General features: G+C 38.7%; 1 protein-coding gene across 1 annotated transcript; it reads left to right on the top strand.

Annotated features, from left to right (window-relative positions):
- The first annotated feature begins 5867 nt into the window (after positions 1-5867).
- On the top strand, positions 5868-17701 carry LOC138204078 (up-regulator of cell proliferation-like). The gene is made up of 4 exons (XM_069159194.1): positions 5868-6242; positions 7182-7244; positions 7354-7441; positions 12217-17701. The coding sequence occupies exons 2-4, from the start codon at positions 7218-7220 to the stop codon at positions 16896-16898; spliced, it is 4797 nt and encodes a 1598-aa protein (XP_069015295.1). The 5' UTR covers positions 5868-6242; positions 7182-7217; the 3' UTR covers positions 16899-17701.
- The last annotated feature ends 231 nt before the right edge of the window (positions 17702-17932 follow it).

Genomic DNA, 17932 nt, shown 5'->3' on the forward strand with positions numbered 1-17932 from the left:
ACATACAGGACAATATATAGTTTACTTTTGTGTTTGATAAAGCCAGATAGGCTATTTAAACAGTCTGGGCTTGAGATCATGAATATTTTTGAGACCCGTCTATAAAACTTTTTAGCAAATGATTTGTGTCTCTTTATGAATAAATCAGTAATATTTAATTTCAATGAAATTAGTAGTCGTGAAGTTTGTGTAATTTACTTCTGATCACTCCTCCACATCGTTCCAGCACCTGATCTCTCTGAGTTTTGTTTGTTCACTTCGATATCTAATCAACGCCAGTGTTTGGCGTCTACAAAACGCAGCTTCACTTCCGACACTGGACAGAAGTTCTGATAACACCGAGGGAAGAGTTATTCATAATATTAGCTACCACTTCCCAAGCCAATTCAACATCATGGAGGCCGACTCGTAGTGCCCTCAATTTTTGTAATTCGAGCTTGTGCCTCCAGACATGTCAGTTTCCTCCCGTGTAGAGTTTGGCTGGCGGCGCCGGTCTGCTCCTTCTACAACCATTGGAAACTGACAGTCCGTTGCACCACAGTGGTTTTAAAGGAGAGGAGCTGATTTCATTGGCAATGATTGAAGTCTGATGTGACACACCTTCTTATTATCTGTTCTTACTACTCTACTATTGCGCCACAGTACCAAAGTTCACCAAATGATCTAAAACCTTGGCAACACCTACATGCGCTCCCAGCTCGTGGACACTTCATGATGAAAGATCTGACTCCTTTGGAACTCTTTAAAATGTTGATAATTTCTTTAAGTGAGAAATTAAGATGAAAGACTGAAATTAGTGCAGCTGCACACGTAAAGACGCGTGCACATTCTGCCATCAATACAAGAGGACAAAAGAAAATAAAGAGTTTTGTGGTCGCAGCATTTTTACAACAAATGTCTGGAAGAAGCTGTTACAGCACGTGCAGTGATGTGACATGTTGGACTCTGGTTTAATATTTAATTTCAAGTGTTTTATGAAGTGAACTCGGACACTGAATTGTTGTAAATGATATCAACTGTTTCTTAACCTCCATTTAAACCTTATTTCCGTGACCCACTTTAACATCCTTGCAGTACTAAATGAAACCGTGAGAATTTAGATTAAATATTCCATACTTAAGGCTAAGGGACGAGCAAGTACAACAATACAGATAATGGTGTACTCGATCGTCCCTAATGTTAACTTATTCCCCGTTAGTTTCAGTAGATTGAAGACTGTAGACCAGGGGTCTCAAACTTAATTTACTTGGGGGCCGCTGGAGGCAGAGTCTGGGTGAGGCTGGGCCGCATCGGGTATTCCACAAGAAAAGCTTTGTTAAAAAAATTCCAATCTTCTCAAATGTCTTTATTTTTATTTTTTTTAACACAAAATAAGATGAAAAAATAAATAAACAAATTAAGAATTAATAAGTAAATAAATCAGTAATAAATAAAATAATAATAATTAGATTTCTCTAGTCAGCAACTATGTGTGGTTTCTTCAGTCTTCTATATCTGCTGTATTCAGATTTAAACATCTTTATTAACAGTTCTTTAACCTCAATGGGTTCTTCTGAACATGAATTGTCCTGAACATGAATGGAACATTGAAGAACATGAACTGTTCTTCTGAACATGGCTTCTCTTGCCTACTCCTTGCTGCTAGAGACCTGGCAGCGCTTCCTCTCGCATAGCATCCCTGGTATTTTGCATACTCCTCAGCATGTCTAGTTGTGTAATGACGTTTCAAATTGTATTCCTTGTGCACCGCAACTTTCTCTGTGCAAATAAGACACGTCGGGGTGCCCCTGTGCTCAACAAAGAAATATTGCATCTCCCACTTTTCCTGGGATTGTCTGTGCTCATCACCAACCTTTCTCTTCACTGCAGGCTTTGAAAAAGACATGTTTGGGGCTGTGGAATATATTTTAATTCCACTTGGTGTCACTGTCGTGTTTAGCCGTGTTTATGACATCATATAGAAATATATGTAGTGTTCATCGTGTGAGGCAATGCAAATAAAAAAATAATGACCCCCAAATAACGGTGCGACCCTATAATTGGTCCGGGTTATCGGGGACTGTTATTGCCGACGGACAGGTGTCGGTATGTGACTGCAGACCACATTAGGCTACATTGTTTCCTTTCTTTTATCTCGCCGCGTACGCATCACTTTGATTTATTTTGTCAGAGAGAGACATGTAGACGTATAATGTCCCGCTGGGCAGCAACTTAAAAAACTTTTTTTTGGAAGTGTTGTGAACGCAGCGCGCTGGGACGGATGTCCGCGTTTGCCGAATAGAAACGAGGCAGCCAGCCAGGCCCGGAAGAAAACTCTCCATGGCAACGCTGCTGTCACTTTCACTCATTGAGTAATGTTGCTCTGCTTGCATCAAGCCCGGTCGATGTCCCGCCCCCGAGAGCCATATACCCCACCGTGATTGGTCGGTTCGTTCAGCTCCGCACACGAACCTGTAAAGTGCCATTCATATAAAACTCGCGGGCCGCACTAACATTAAACTTTCATATTAAGGTGGGGGCCACAAAATATCGTCCCGCGAGTTTGAGAGCCCTGCTTTAAAGTAAGTCTGTCTCAGATTGGTAAAAAACAAAAAGATATTTGTCAAAACATAGCCCTCCATTACAATCTCACCTGGCAGCAGGTTTAACATCAGAAATTGTGCTAAATTGATATAAGTGGGGAAAAAAATTAAAGCTGCAGCTGAATGAAACGTGTCATTTCTTAATTATGGAGGTAAATGGATTCAGCTTTCCAAGAGCTGTCAGCAGCTGGATACTGTACACAAGCCATAGCCAATGAAATCACAGCCTTTATGTTCTGTTGCTTCAAAACTTGTGTTAATAAGTCAATGTAATTATTTCAAAACAGCTGATCACTGACTGGCACTTTTTTAAACAACTCCAATTTTAAGTTGATTTATTGTTGTAATTTTGTTCAAAATAAATGTATGAAGCTTATTATCCTGTTTTAAAGCACATGCTTTCTTATATTGTTAATTACATCCAATTCAACTTGTGCTTTTGTAGAATACGAGACAAATGTTGACCTTGAGTTTGACAGTGAAGTTAAAAATGTATAATTTTTCGAAGAAAATCTGCATTTTCAACTCCAGGTTTCAACAAAACTATCTTAAATTTGCAGCACAGCAAAGAAAACCACTTTCTGCAAGTCATTTTTATCATCACACGGTTCTATAACGGGTGATCACTTGGTTGACTGTAAAAGCTCAGTTTACTGGGAAACCATGTGACTTTTTAAGTCAAAGTGAAAGTATCCTCACTGAACAAATAAAAAGGAGTCTCTGCACTGCAGTGGTTCACACGGTGAGGAGTGATCCTTTTGGTCCTTTAGGTCCTTTAGGTCCAGAAACAGGACATTTTCCTACGAATACAGCACAAAGAAACAACTCTTTTTTTTGTCATGGCAGATCTCCTCGATTAAGGTTGGTTGCTTATGCTATTGTTTTGTTAGTATTTTGTTCATTATTTGCATGATTAGGAAGACCAAAATCTAGCAAGAGAACAACAAAGTTATGTTACTATTTGGACCAGTGACTTTTAATGCAGAGCTTCCACTGTAAACTGTTATTCATCTGCATGTGAGTTCAAAATAAACTTTGTTTTTCATTTTGTATTTGTCAGTTGGATTTACCATTTAAGAATTGTTTGTATTTGCAGAAGTATATTTTCATTTTACCTCTGTGAGCTTTTTAAAACAAAAAAGTATTTCCTGTTGCTTTTACTTGTTTCCTGTGGAAACACTGCTGCTGCACATCATCTCTTCACCTTCTGTCACTCCTTGTCTAACATCCGTTACAATAAACACGAGGAGGGAGGAGGGCGCGCACAGGAAACGTTTTACTTATTTACATTTTTTAAGTTTTCATTTGTATTTCCCGTGCAATCTCATATCTACCTTAATGTTTTAATAGACGAAAGAATTATCGTGTTATCAGCTTTTACTGCTTTGATCTGCATATCTGTCACCATCAGGTCATAAACCACCATGATTTATGACAGCTATCCAAGTATTTTACAGGAGATACCAGAAATGATTGTCTGGTGACTGGATACTGTATACCGCCACAGCCAACGAAATCACAGCCTTCACGTTGTGTTGCTTCGTAACAAATGACACTTGCAACTATTTTTGAAAGCTTATTTCCCTAAACAGCATTTTAGAATAATGTAATGACTTCGAGATGTGTCGGCCTGCTACCTGCTGTCGTTAAATCTCTCCAGTTTGTTTGCACATCCAACAGTATGGCTGACTTCGCACTCCCCCAAATACCTGTATGTGAAAGAATCTGGTTCAGGTCTAAGTAGCCTTAACTTAATGCGGTTAGCCAATGTTAGCCAGAGTGCTAGCTTGTCAACAACATAAATTAATGCAGTTAGCAAACTTGATAATGATAAAGTTGTGTGTGTTGTAAAAACAGGGGGAGGAATCTAAAGCTGAGGATGAAAACTTGGGGAAAAAAAAAAAAAAGAGGGTCACTGTGTTTTCTCATACTGTTCCAACACCAATGAAAGGGGATCACTCAAGTTCAAATTACATTTACTTATAGGAGCTCTGGGACCTGCCAGCCGGCCCTCAATTACAACCCTGCCTACTCGTTATTCACCCTTACTTAGTTTGCGTGTTCGCTTTGAAGGTCCACCACATTAAGTACCTTTCCAAACTATAAGTGAGAGTGCAGGTTATACAGTAAAAATCCTCCACAGTCTGCTTTGATGCAGAACACTGACTTCTCCCTGTTTTGTATCTGAAATGGAGGAAACTGCACATACTAACAAATGTGAGTTCCTCAATGCTGTTTCAGAGGAATAAATGCATTTTGTGATGTTGGCAGTGGTACTAGACAGAATCTGTTGACCATTGTCCTTTTGCAATAATTGCAAATAACTATAATTACATAATGTTTACATAATGAGGACATGAAACAGAGTTATTCCTTTGCTCTAGTCATGATACCTATAGACTTACTGGTAATGTTCTTATTTATACAGCAAAAGACAGAAGGAATAGTATGTTTAAAAAAAATAGTATGTTTGCTCAGTTGTTTTATCAAAATGTTCCTATGTAGAGCAATTTGTAGCATTGTTTTTAAAAGTCTTTCTGTTTCTTCCTGTTAAAAAGGACTTTTTTGTCCACACCGTTGACAAGTGCTGCTCAAGAGGAATTCTTTTTATAATGCTGTAAGATCTTGACCTTATCGTAAAGTTCCCCAAGATGTTGTGATTTGGTTCTATATAAATACAAGTGAATTAAAAAAAAAAAATTGAATTCAAAAATCCCAGAAGATCAGCAGCTTCAGAAATACTCAAACCAGACAATCTAATTCCAAAATTCATGCCACGATCAAAGTCACTGAGATCAACTTTTCTGATGCTATAAAGGTTCAGTCCATTTACCTTGAACATCCACAGCTGCCAAGTCATGATTAGACAGCTCTAATACAGTTTAAGGATCCGGGTATAGCATTGATAAAGCCAAGTTATACAACAGGTATCTGCCATTTGCAAGGACATTTGGGTTTCCACTAACCCAGTAATGGTTCATGATGGGTCACAAATAACAGCCTTAGTACAACTGACTCTTTTTGTACTGGACAAATATCTAAGACAGACTTAGTCAATGTAATTATTTCAAAACAGCTGATCACTGACTGGCACTTTTTTTAAACAACTCCAATTTTAAGTTGATTTATTGTTGTAATTTTGTTCAAAATAAATGTATGAAGCTTATTATCCTGTTTTAAAGCACATGCTTTCTTATATTGTTAATTACATCCAATTCAACTTGTGCTTTTGTAGAATACGAGACAAATGTTGACCTTGAGTTTGACAGTGAAGTTAAAAATGTATAATTTTTCGAAGAAAATCTGCATTTTCAACTCCAGGTTTCAACAAAACTATCTTAAATTTGCAGCACAGCAAAGAAAACCACTTTCTGCAAGTCATTTTTATCATCACACGGTTCAATAACGGGTGATCACTTGGTTGACTGTAAAAGCTCAGTTTTCTGGGAAACCATGTGACTTTTTAAGTCAAAGTGAAAGTATCCTCACTGAACAAATAAAAAGGGTTCTCTGCACTTCAGTGGTTCACGCGGTGAGGAGTGATCCTTTTGGTCCTTTAGGTCCTTTAGGTCCTTTAGGTCCAGAAACAGGACATTTTCCTACGAATACAGCACAAAGAAACAACTCTTTTTTTTGTCATGGCAGATCTCCTCGATTAAGGTTGGTTGCTTATGCTATTGTTTTGTTAGTATTTTGTTCATTATTTGCATGATTAGGAAGACCAAAATCTAGCAAGAGAACAACAAAGTTATGTTACTATTTGGACCAGTGACTTTTAATGCAGAGCTTCCACTGTAAACTGTTATTCATCTGCATGTGAGTTCAAAATAAACTTTGTTTTTCATTTTGTATTTTCAGTTTGTATTTGTCAATTGGATTTACCATTTAAGAATTGTTTGTATTTGTAGAAGTATATTTTCATTTTACCTCAGTGAGCTTTTTAAAACAAAAAAGTATTTCCTGTTGCTTTTCCTTGTTTCCTGTGGAAACACTGCTGCTGCACATCATCTCTTCACCTTCTGTCACTCCTTGTCTAACATCCGTTACAATAAACACGAGGAGGGAGGAGGGCGCGCACAGGAAATGTTTTACTTATTTACATTTTTTAAGTTTTCATTTGTATTTCCCGTGCAATCTCATATCTACCTTAATGTTTTAATAGACGAAAGAATTATCGTGTTATCAGCTTTTACTGCTTTGATCTGCATATCTGCCACCATCAGATCATAAACCACCATGATTTATGACAGCTATCCAAGCATTTTATAGGAGATACCAGAAATGATTGTCTGGTGATTGCTTTATTTGCGTTTGTCAGGCTTCTGGAGACAGATGACCGTCTGTGTCCGACACATATTTTAGTATAACTTAATCATTTCACTCCATTTTTGGGTTGCAAGCACCGTTTCAGTTAAATGGGGGTTTCCCAATGCACACGCAGGACGGTGGTGGGGTAACTGCAATCCAAAATCTTTTCCAGAGCACATGAGCAATTATTATCATTATCAGTAATATGTGATGCACAGGAGAGGGTTTGTTAGATATTTACAGGACGTGGAGAGTAAAAAAACTTCAATAATTGGCTCTCATTACTTACAGAGAGATGCTGCCTGAATAATTTGAAGCAAGTGTGGGATGGCTGAGTCAGCTCTCTCAATGGAGGTAAACAGCTACCCTAATTTGTACATGTCCATATTAAAATACCAATAATATCCTCATAAGATAGAGTGTATGGGATAATTATATATCTATTTTTCTCATTTATCAAAAGGGAATGAATGCTGTCGTCGATTCCTGTGGGGACCCTCCATCAACACCCTGTTCTGCCAGCAAGGATGGTTGTCAGACTGGTGGTGAAGGTCAGCTCTCATTTCTCTTTTGTTTCAGCAGAAAGTCACAGTATGTTGTGTGGTCAGTTAGAAATAGATAACTATAATTAAAATGAAGAAATATGTCGCAAAGTTCCTCTCAGCAGATTCTTGGACGAAAGGGTTACCAAAGACTCATTTCTTAAAATAGCAAAAACATGAATCAATGCAAACAAAAATCTTGAAGTGAATGTTTTAATATCTCAGGATGACAATGGGTTTGCCGTAGCGCTCTAAAAAAGAAAAGCTTTTCAAGTGATTCATGATGTTAGGCCAGAAATTGTTTCCTGATTTAGCTGATCTAATCCACACAGAGTTAGAAGGAAATGATTGTGGTTGTATACAGTATAGTCCTAAATATTCTGTTATTATAGGAGTTTGTGAAGCATTCTGAATGCACCATAACAGGATGTCAGGATGTCAATTTAAAAAATTCGGACACAGTGTGAAATGTAAATAGAAAGAGAATGCGATGATTTACAAATCATGTTAGTCCATATTCAATAATAAAAAAAAATAATAAACAAAAGACAGCACTATGTTGAAACTTTGTTTTATGAAAAATATATGCTCATTTTGAATTTGATTGCCAGATAAATGTACCAAAGAAGTTGGCACAAGGGCATGTTTACCACTTTATCACTTCTTTTAACAGCACTCTGTAAACGTTTTGGAACTGAGGAGACCAGTTACTGGAGTTTTGAAAGTGAAATGTCCTGTTCTTGCTTTCAGCTGCTCAACAGTTCAGGGTCTCCTTTGTCGTATTCTATTTCATGACGCACCAAATATTTTCAATGGGTGACAGTCCCGACCTGTCACGCAGGCCAGTTGAGCACCTGGACTCTTCTTACTGCAGAGACATGCTGTTCTCATACATGCAGAATGCTGTTTGGCATTATCTTCCTGAATTAAGCAAGGCCTTCCCTGAATAAAACATTGTCTGGAAGGCAGCATACACTGCTCCAAAACCTGTAAATATATCATTCAGCATTAATGGTGCCTTCCTAAATGTTCCAGCTACCAATCCAATGTGCACTAATGCACCCCTATATCACCATGGATGCTGGCTTTTGAACTGTGCGCTGAAAACAAATTGGGTGGTCCTTCTCTTTTAGCCCAGAGAACGTGGCGTCAATGATTTCCTCAAAGAATTTAAAATTTTGATTGGTCAGACCACAGGACAGTTTTCCATTTCACCTCAGTCCATTTAAATGAACTTCGGCCCACAGAAGGCGACGTTTCTGGATCATGTTTATGTATCGTTTCTTCTTTGCATTATAGAGTTTTAACCTGCATTTGCGGATGCAGCAAAGGACTGTTTACAGACGATAGTTTTCGGAAATGTTTCTGAGCCCATGAAGTGATTTCCACTCCACAATCTTGTCTGTTTTTAATGCAGTGCCACCTGAAGGACAAAGATAAGGCCATCAAATATTGGTTTTTAGCCTTGTCCCTTGTGTACAGAGATTTCTCCAGATTCTCTGAATCTTATATATGATATGATGATGTAACCCACATTAGTTTTACCAGCAACTAAAGGGTTAACTCAAACATGCAATACCGACGTTCACCAGAGGGGCGCTGTGGTGCACGTCGGGAGATCAAAGCCTTCTCCCGGAAGAAGACCCTTTATGTCTCGAATGAAACAGCAGCGTCATGAGCGACACCATGAAGAATCTCATTTGGTTGATTTTTGCTCACTGCTGTTGAGGATCTTTATTTATTTGATCGTTAACCAGACCGACTCCGAAGGAAAAAGTTTGTTTTAAGTCTGAGAAGAATCTCCGGTGAGTGACGGATGCGTTGCTAAGAGTTAGCCGTTGCTGTAGAGCTACAAAGGTGGACAGTTGTTTAGTTGGGCTAAAGATACCGATCAGGAGAGAAGAGGAAAAAACCAGTCGGAGATAAATATTAAATTGTTGTTGAATATTATTTTACGTGGTTGATATCTGTGATTGTGGAGCTACATGTGACCGACGGGGCTAGTTAAGCGCTAGCTAAGCACTGAGGGGTTAATGCGTCGGGACCTGTTGAACCGAGCGGGAACGATGACGTCATGTTCTTGTTTTGGCGCCAGAAGTAAACGGTCAGATTGAGAACAGCTGTTGAGTGTGTTGCTTAGTAACGGTGGACGTTTAAATAATGTCTGTTAGGTATAAGTGACGGATGTCACTGAGACATGAGTACATGTGTGTGTGAAATATGTTGGTATGTTAATATTGACCATAGTGAATATTATATATATATATATATACATATATATATATATACTATTTTACTGGTCATTTACTGTTACACCAACAATAGAGTTTAGAAATTATAGTACTGACATCGTATTAAATTCTGCTGCATGCAGATTGGTTTTTTTGTATGGATCTGTGATGGAGACAGCGATCCCCAGAAACCTCCACAGAGCGCTGGAGCTGAGTGACCCTGTGATCCCTGATCATCTTCTCCGTGGGTGAAGCTGCATTTGGTCTTCTTGGATTCTCCTGTCGGAGCACCGACGAGCAAAAAGATTCAGATAAGAGTTAGTCTGAGAGCCTCCAGACGTACACTACCGGGTAGTAGACTGAAAGACAAGAGACTGAAACTGACTGACTGAGAGAAATACCGGTATTGGGGTTATTATTTGAATTTGTTATTTTTCTTTTATGTTGTTCCCTTGATTTTCTGTGTTAATAACTATAATAAATTGCAGTTCAGTCCCTTGTTTTAAACTGCAAACATTTGCCGTGTTTCATTCACTCCCAGAGCGACCTAAAGACAGTCCTAAACTTAACACAGGAAATCTACTGTGTTACATAGATACTACATAATGATATATGATATGATATATTATGTACCATACATGATGAAATCCCCAAATTCTTTGCAATTTTACGTTGAGGAACATTATTCTTTTATGTTGCACTATTTGCCCACGCAGTCTTTCACAGAGTGATGAACCTCTCTCCATCTTCACTGCTGAGAGACTGCCTCTCTGGGATGCTTTTTTTATGCACTCATTTATTTTAACTAATCTCTTGCCAGTTAACTTAATTCGTTGAGATGTTCCACTTGACATCCCTTTTAATGTTACGCAACTTTTCCAGTCTTTTGTAGCTCCTGTCCTAACTTTTTTGAAACATGTTGCTGGCATCAAATTCAATATGAGCATATATTTTCCATAAAACAATAACATTTCTCAGTCTCAACATCTGATATGTTGTCTTTGATCTATTTTCAATTAAATATGGGTTTACATGATTTGCAAATCATCCCATTCTGTTTTTGTTTACATCTTACACAGCACCCTGACTTTTCTGGATACGGGGTTGTGTAAAAGTGAAATTGTAAAAAAAAAAAAAAAAGTGCAAAAGCTGTAAAGAAAGTACAAACTGAAGTGAATGTGTGTTGGAAATTCATCAGTTTTACTCAAATTGTGTTAAATGCGTGTTAGGTGTGAAAATAAACACCTCCTCTGGCCACTTATTTGTTCTTTGAGAGTCTGGGTTGTTTAATTACGTGGCAAAAAGTATGAATTAGTTGTCTTTTTATTTCTTCCACCATGACCAAGAGCAACAAGAGATAAATTTATTCATCAATCTAAACATAGGAGACGTACCCTGATATTACTATTAGGCTACTGCCATGCTGCAGACAGCAGAAAGAATACATTTACATCATCAATTTACACAAGGATTAACTAATAATATGAGAAACACAGAATACATGATGAAAAACAGGAATGAGTGTGTGGAAATTAAGCCAAACTTTCATTAAGCTTAGGTGAGGAGTTTGTCGTTATGGAGATGTAACAGTTGTCAACCAGTAGATGACATTGTGGTAACACGGAAAGGTTCATCTGGTTCGTCTCTCTTTTTTGGTCATTTGCGTACGGAATGAAGAGAGGAGTCATCATTTCCTGGTGTGAAAACCAGTGCGTTGGTTTGAGGTGGGAAAGTGGTTCCTGTTTAGCTTCTAGTTGATAAGGTTTTCGATGCTAAAGCTTTGAGAAGTTGTTATCTGTGGTGTCCTGTTCTGGTGTTGTCCATAAAAGTTATGTTGGGACCCAGCATGACCCGGCAGTGGTATGTGAGGTGAAGAAGGTTTATCCGCTGCAGTAGACTACAGTACACCGTAAATTAACTTATTTTGTTTGTTTTTGTTGAACATGATTGCTTATCTCGGCTAAATCTGTGTGTACATCGATCCAACTTTAGACGAATAAATCATCTAAAATGATGGGTAACATTTGTGTAGGGTCTTTAAAGAAGTGCTGGCATTTTGCCCAGGGACTTAATTCCAGAGCAACATGGCATCTTTCCAACATGTTAGAAATGTTCTTTAGGTCTATGAAAGTGAGACCTCAAAGCCCTAAAGTGCCAAGCTAACACAATTGGACAAGACTCCAGTGAGAGACGAAATAAATTAAAAAAAAGTACACCCCCCTAAGACAACGAACGAGTTCATATGCCCAAAATGAAGGCAATGAAACACGACTGAACATTACTAAAAGTGTAATGCAATCTTCATGTAGAAAGAGTTTAACACTGAGTCTGACATTGACAGGGGCTCTTATTCAGTTGAACATATTCAGTTTTTGTAGATATATTACCCACAAACTGCCAGTGATGAAAATTTAATTGTAGTATAATATAAAAAGTTGACATGATTTCTATGGAGAAACATATCACCAAAACAAGATATTATTTCATATCTTGTGTAATAATTAATTTATGAACCATATTTATTTATATTAAAATGCCTCTTTAAATTCACAGATGCACACCTGAAGAGCCTACTGAAGGATTTGGGGCTGACGGAGTACTACAGAAAGAAGCTATCACTCAGCACAATACTGGAGATTGATGAGAAGACCACTACTGATGAGCCTGCCAAGTGTAAATCAGACCTTCCATGGTATTTTCTGAAGAAATTGATGATGGTTAATGTGACGGCTAGGAATTTGAAGTGTACATCTGCATGTGAGTCAAACTGTGATAATGCATCAAAGATTACAATGTTAGATCTAAGAAATCTGATCATCAGCCAAAACTCAGGTGACATGCTAAACCCTCTCGACATAATCACTGCTCTCTTTCTGTGTTCTGATGGTTTTGTACAGCAGGAATTGGCACTCAAAATGTCTTTGTGTCAGTTTTCTGTCCCTCTGCTGCTTCCTAATTGTGACACAAACCATTGCACACTCATGCTGTGGGCCATGAGAGACATTGTTAAGAAGTACAGACCTCCGAATCTGTCTGAATCGAAAGGCTTTACTGAAGAAAGAATTGTTGTCTCTGAGCTTCCAATGGTTTCTTTTGTGAGACTGGGTGAGTGCTCCTTGTCCAAGTCGGAGATACTCAATAAGCTTCTGAGCAACTCTCAGCAGTACCATGACACCTTTGTTCACCACGACATGGACTGTGGTGACAGTCCGAGAAGAATATCCAATGGAGTGACTGAAATCACTTGGTACCTTCCTTGTGGAAACAGAAACATGGATGTTTTCAGTCAGCCAGTGGCTGTGGCAAATCTTCGTGGAGACATTGCTTCGTTTGAAACACAATACTCCTTTCTGTGTCAGACATCTGCAGCAGTTTTTGTGTTTTTTGATGATCTGAAATCTGAGTTCAATCTACTTACCAACAAAGACCACAAAGCACAGATCTTCTTGGTGGGCTACCATCAGAGCAAGAACTTCAGTTTAGATGCTTTAGAAAAAGTAGCAACTAAGTTGGGGTTGACAAAAGACAACATCATTATAAAGACTAAACAGAAAAATTATGCAGACTTTGTCAAAAGTTTGAGAAAAACAGTCAATGATGTGGTTGAAAAGTCAGAAATGAAGATGTCAGTAGAGCAGATGGTTGTTGTTGCCCGTGAGTTTGGAATCTTGGTTGATGAAGATTCTCCAGAGTGTCAGGCTGGCAAACAAAATGCAGACGTCATCACTGCAGAAATTCAGGACATCCTTAAATACAAAGAAGATCAGCTTCCCTTACAAGGCGAAATATGGAAGGAACTGACTCGCTTAGAGAAGGAAGAGTTTCGGCTTCGAAAACTTGGTTCGGAAAACATAGAAAATTACAAAAGTGATCTCCAGATACAGAAATCCAAACTTCGGAAGAAGCAGAACTCTTATGACATATCAACGGCCATGACACGCTTCATCGCAGCAATATCAAGCCAAGGGATAGAGAGGTGTTACTTCCTGAAATGGATGCGAATGAACCTCGATAACGTGTCTCGTATTAAACTGTCTGGACTCAGGGAGCAGTACAAAGAAAAGTGCAAGAATTCTGAGAACAAAGAGGAGATCAGGGAAATAGACAGACAACTTTCCAACAGCTCACTGGGGACTGAACACTTCTTCAGAGAAATGGGTCAGATCTACGAAGCTTCACTGTCCCTTCCAGAAACACAGGAATCACGTCGACAATTACAGCATCTGCCCAAACTGTGTGCACAACTGTTGCTTGATGGATTTCCTGTTGAGCTTGTGGATGGAGATGCTTCCAACATACCTCTCAGATGGGTGAGTGATGTTCTCTCTCAGCTCAGTGACTTGGTCTCTCCAAAGAACAAGATTCTGGTGGTCACAGTTCTCGGAGTTCAGAGCACAGGAAAGTCCACTCTCCTCAACACCATGTTTGGAGTGCAGTTTGCAGTCAGCAGTGGTCGATGCGCTCGAGGTGCCTTCATGCTGCTCATCAAAATCAATGAAGACGTCAAAAGACTTCTCAACTGTGACTTCATGGTGATCATTGACACTGAGGGCTTGAAGTCACCAGAGCTCGCACAACTGGACAACATCCATGAGCATGACAATGAGCTTGCAACTCTTGTTGTAGGCTTGAGTGATATCACCATTATCAATATTGCAATGGAGAATTCAACAGAAATGAAGGACATCCTACAGATAGTTGTGCATGCTTTTCTTAGGATGAAGGAGGTCGGCAAGCATCCTATATGTCAGTTTGTCCACCAGAACGTGTCCGATGTTTCTGCCCATGAGAAGAACTTACGAGACAGGAAACTGTTCTTGGAACAGCTGAATGAGATGACCCAGGCTGCAGCCAAAATGGAAAAGAAAGAGGAGAACAAGAAGTTCACTGATGTGATGGAGTACAATCCAGACACCGGGAACTGGTACATTCCTGGACTCTGGAATGGAAACCCACCAATGGCACCAGTCAATACAGGATACAGTGAGGCTGTGTATGATCTGAAGAAAAACACCATCCAGCTACTGGGACGTTGTGAGTCATCTGCTAATAATATCATGGAGTTTAAAGAGTGGATGACGAGCCTGTGGAATGCAGTGAAGCACGAAAACTTCATCTTCAGCTTCAGAAACAGCCTTGTAGCTGACGCATACATGAAGCTCTGCACTGAATTCAACAAATGGGAATGGGAATTCAAAAAAGAAATGTACACCTGGGTGACCGATGCAGAAACTAAGATTTCCAATTTTGGTACAGTTGCTGCAAATTCTGAAACATCTGACATGAGTGAACTTCTCACAAGTTTGAAAATTGAAGCCTCTGCATTGCTGTCGTCAAAGGAGACAAAGCTTCAACAAAATCTCACAGAATACTTCAAGCAAACAGAAGGTCATGTCTATCTGATCGAAGGACACAAAGAGGACTTCTCAAACAGCGCAAAGACACTTCGAAAAGAAATGGAGAGATCTGTCTTTAATCAGCTCACAACAGCAGCAGACATCAGACAGGGAATGACAGAAATTGACAGAATCAAGGAGACTCATAAAAAAGAGATTGAAGAAACAGTGTGTGATTTAATTGATCAATGTCGAAAGAAAAAGGTCCAAATGAAAGACACAGAGCTGGACAAAGAATTTAACAAGATGTGGAGTGAAACACTGAAGAAACTGTCTTTTTCTGAACAAAAGACGACAGATGTCTTCACCAGCGTATCCAGATTCTTGAGAGCAAATGTGGGACATAAGGGGAGTCATGCATGTCAATTATTAGATGAAAAGACACTGAAAGGTTGTGGAATACAGCCTTTCAAATATGCAGCTCAAGGACACTGGAAACATTTTACAGACAAAATGATCAGTTCCTTCAACCTTAAAAGTCACACAATGGCTGTGCAAGAAATGTCTGACAGCATCATAGATGCGTGCACTCAGTTTGTAGCTGAAAGAATGGAAAGAAAAACCAATTACCATGACACTTACATCCAGGAGATCCTAAAGATGATTGATGCAAAGCTGCACAACAATCAAGATCTTAAGACGGACGTCGAGTTTGAGGTTTCTCTGAAACAGCACATCTGTGGATTCGCAGCCAGACAGTTCCAGAAAATGCATGAAGATTTCATACAAGTAAATGATCCCTACACATGTCTGATTAAAAACAAGGACAAGTTTTGTGCTGATTTCAAAGATGTGTTCCAGGAACGAGACCAGTGCCAGAAGAAGGCAGAAGAATTCACCAACCAATGCTTGAAGCCGGCTGTTGAAGACTTTGTCAACCGTCACCTGGGAACTGATATCGTTGGTGAAATGCTGACAATCCAGACGTTCAGCTTACGATCCTCCTTCCAGTATTCACTTTTACTGGATCTACTTTCAAAGAATAAATTTGAAGGCTATCAGAGCTACAGTCGCTCTTATGAGAGTTATGCAAAGAAATGGATAGTTGAACAAATAAAGAAAACGTTTTCAAGCGGCTCTACAGTGTTTAAGTTTGAGGACCAACATCTCAAGACATGTATCAGCAAAATAAATGATGCAATCAATAAGGCCAAAACAGGAAATAGCTCTGACTTGAAGACATTTGTTAAAGATATCTGCAGAGAACTTGGTGATAAACTGGTCATTTCCCAGGATGCTCTTGGTAATTTCATGATCCTGAACAAAGCTGACCAGAAACAGTTTGCTAAGTGTCTCAAAGTGTCTGTGGTCGACATGACAAAAGATCTTGGAGAGAAGTTCAAAAAATCAGGCATTGAAAAGAAACTAAAACATCTCAGTGTGCAGCCTGAGAATGAGCTTTTCACCAGAGTTGTTGGTTGTGGCAAACAGTGTCCATTCTGTGATGTGCCCTGTGATGCAGGAACCAAAGGCCATAAGGATCACTGGGCGACTCTGCATCGGCCGGAGGGTCTGGGGACATATAGGTGGAGCGCAACAGGAAAACTTTCCACCGACATATGCTCGTCCAGTGTGGCCAGTGACAATAGTTTTCACTGCAGAAATAAAAACAATGAAAGGCATCCTGGTAAGGAGTACAGGAAAATTTATCCAGACTGGGATATTCGTCCAGATGTGAGCTCTCAGGCATCAGACTACTGGAAATATGTGATGACAAAGTACAACGATGACTTTGCCAAAGCATATGATGCAAAACCTGCTGATATTCCTGCTGCTTGGAAAAAGATCACGACCAAGGAGGCAGAAAAAAGTCTGGAAGAGTCATTCAGAATCAATTGAGACTAATAATCCTCCTCACTTACTTTTAGTGTTTGGAAGGACACATGCTTCTCTTCTGATATTTAACCTTCGTGGCTTAAAAATAAGGAAACAAGTAAATCACTGTAGTTGTTGCTCAGCTTTCCCTGTGTTGACATTTAACATGTTTAACAGAAGTAATATCCTATTATTGAATTTTAAATGTTTGTTGTTGTTCAACCTATTCATGCCATTATAATCTTACTGAAAAATATATATGTGGCTGACAGAAACAACAAAATGCTATTTTTCTTTTCATTAAATTAAGAATGGTATGTGAATTTTTATTGATTGTTTTCTCAAAGAAGCAGATTATTTTTTATTTTTTTCAAAATTAGTTTTTACATACAAGCAACTAGTCTCGGTGTATTAATGCTCAATGATCAAAAACTAAACAGTAAGAGAAAAACAAGTAAGAATATAAAGTGAGAAAACTACAATTAATACAAAAGAATAAGTATAAAAATATAAACTATATTGTTCCGATGTACACAGTGTAAATGTTGTTGGTTTTTATTTCTGTACGTGATGTCAGATATTTGCATGTTTATTTCATGTATATCACTCGGTCTCATTTTATATTGTCGTCACAGTGCAGCAGATTTAAAAAGAAGGAATAAAGCATGAGGCGATTTACGACTCAAAATTAAAATTCGTCTTTGTTCCTGTGAGATATTTGATGGAAAATATTTCCACTTGTAAAGGAATTACAAGGTCATTCATTCTGTTTGTGGTTTGATCAGCATGTTAGTACTTAAGTGACTGAATAAACAGAACAATCTTATCTGGCTTTGAACGTCTCAAGTTTTACTTTTTCTTTCTTTATTCAAACATCATCTCAAGTTTTGTGTTTCTGAATTTAACAGAATGTAACAAGAAGAATGCAGATAAACATTTACAGTGGAGACCAAGCTGAAGGTTTAAGTGAGCGAGTGTACGAGGGCAGATCAAAAAGTTCAGAGACTGAGACTGATCCAGAGCACCGTTTCTGGAGAAGTGACAAGCTATAACCTTTG

Source organism: Embiotoca jacksoni, unplaced genomic scaffold, assembly GCF_022577435.1.
Source record: "Embiotoca jacksoni isolate LCO1_2020_lvr unplaced genomic scaffold, fEmbJac1.0.p SCAF_24, whole genome shotgun sequence".
In the NCBI taxonomy this organism is placed as follows: Eukaryota; Metazoa; Chordata; class Actinopteri; family Embiotocidae; genus Embiotoca; species Embiotoca jacksoni.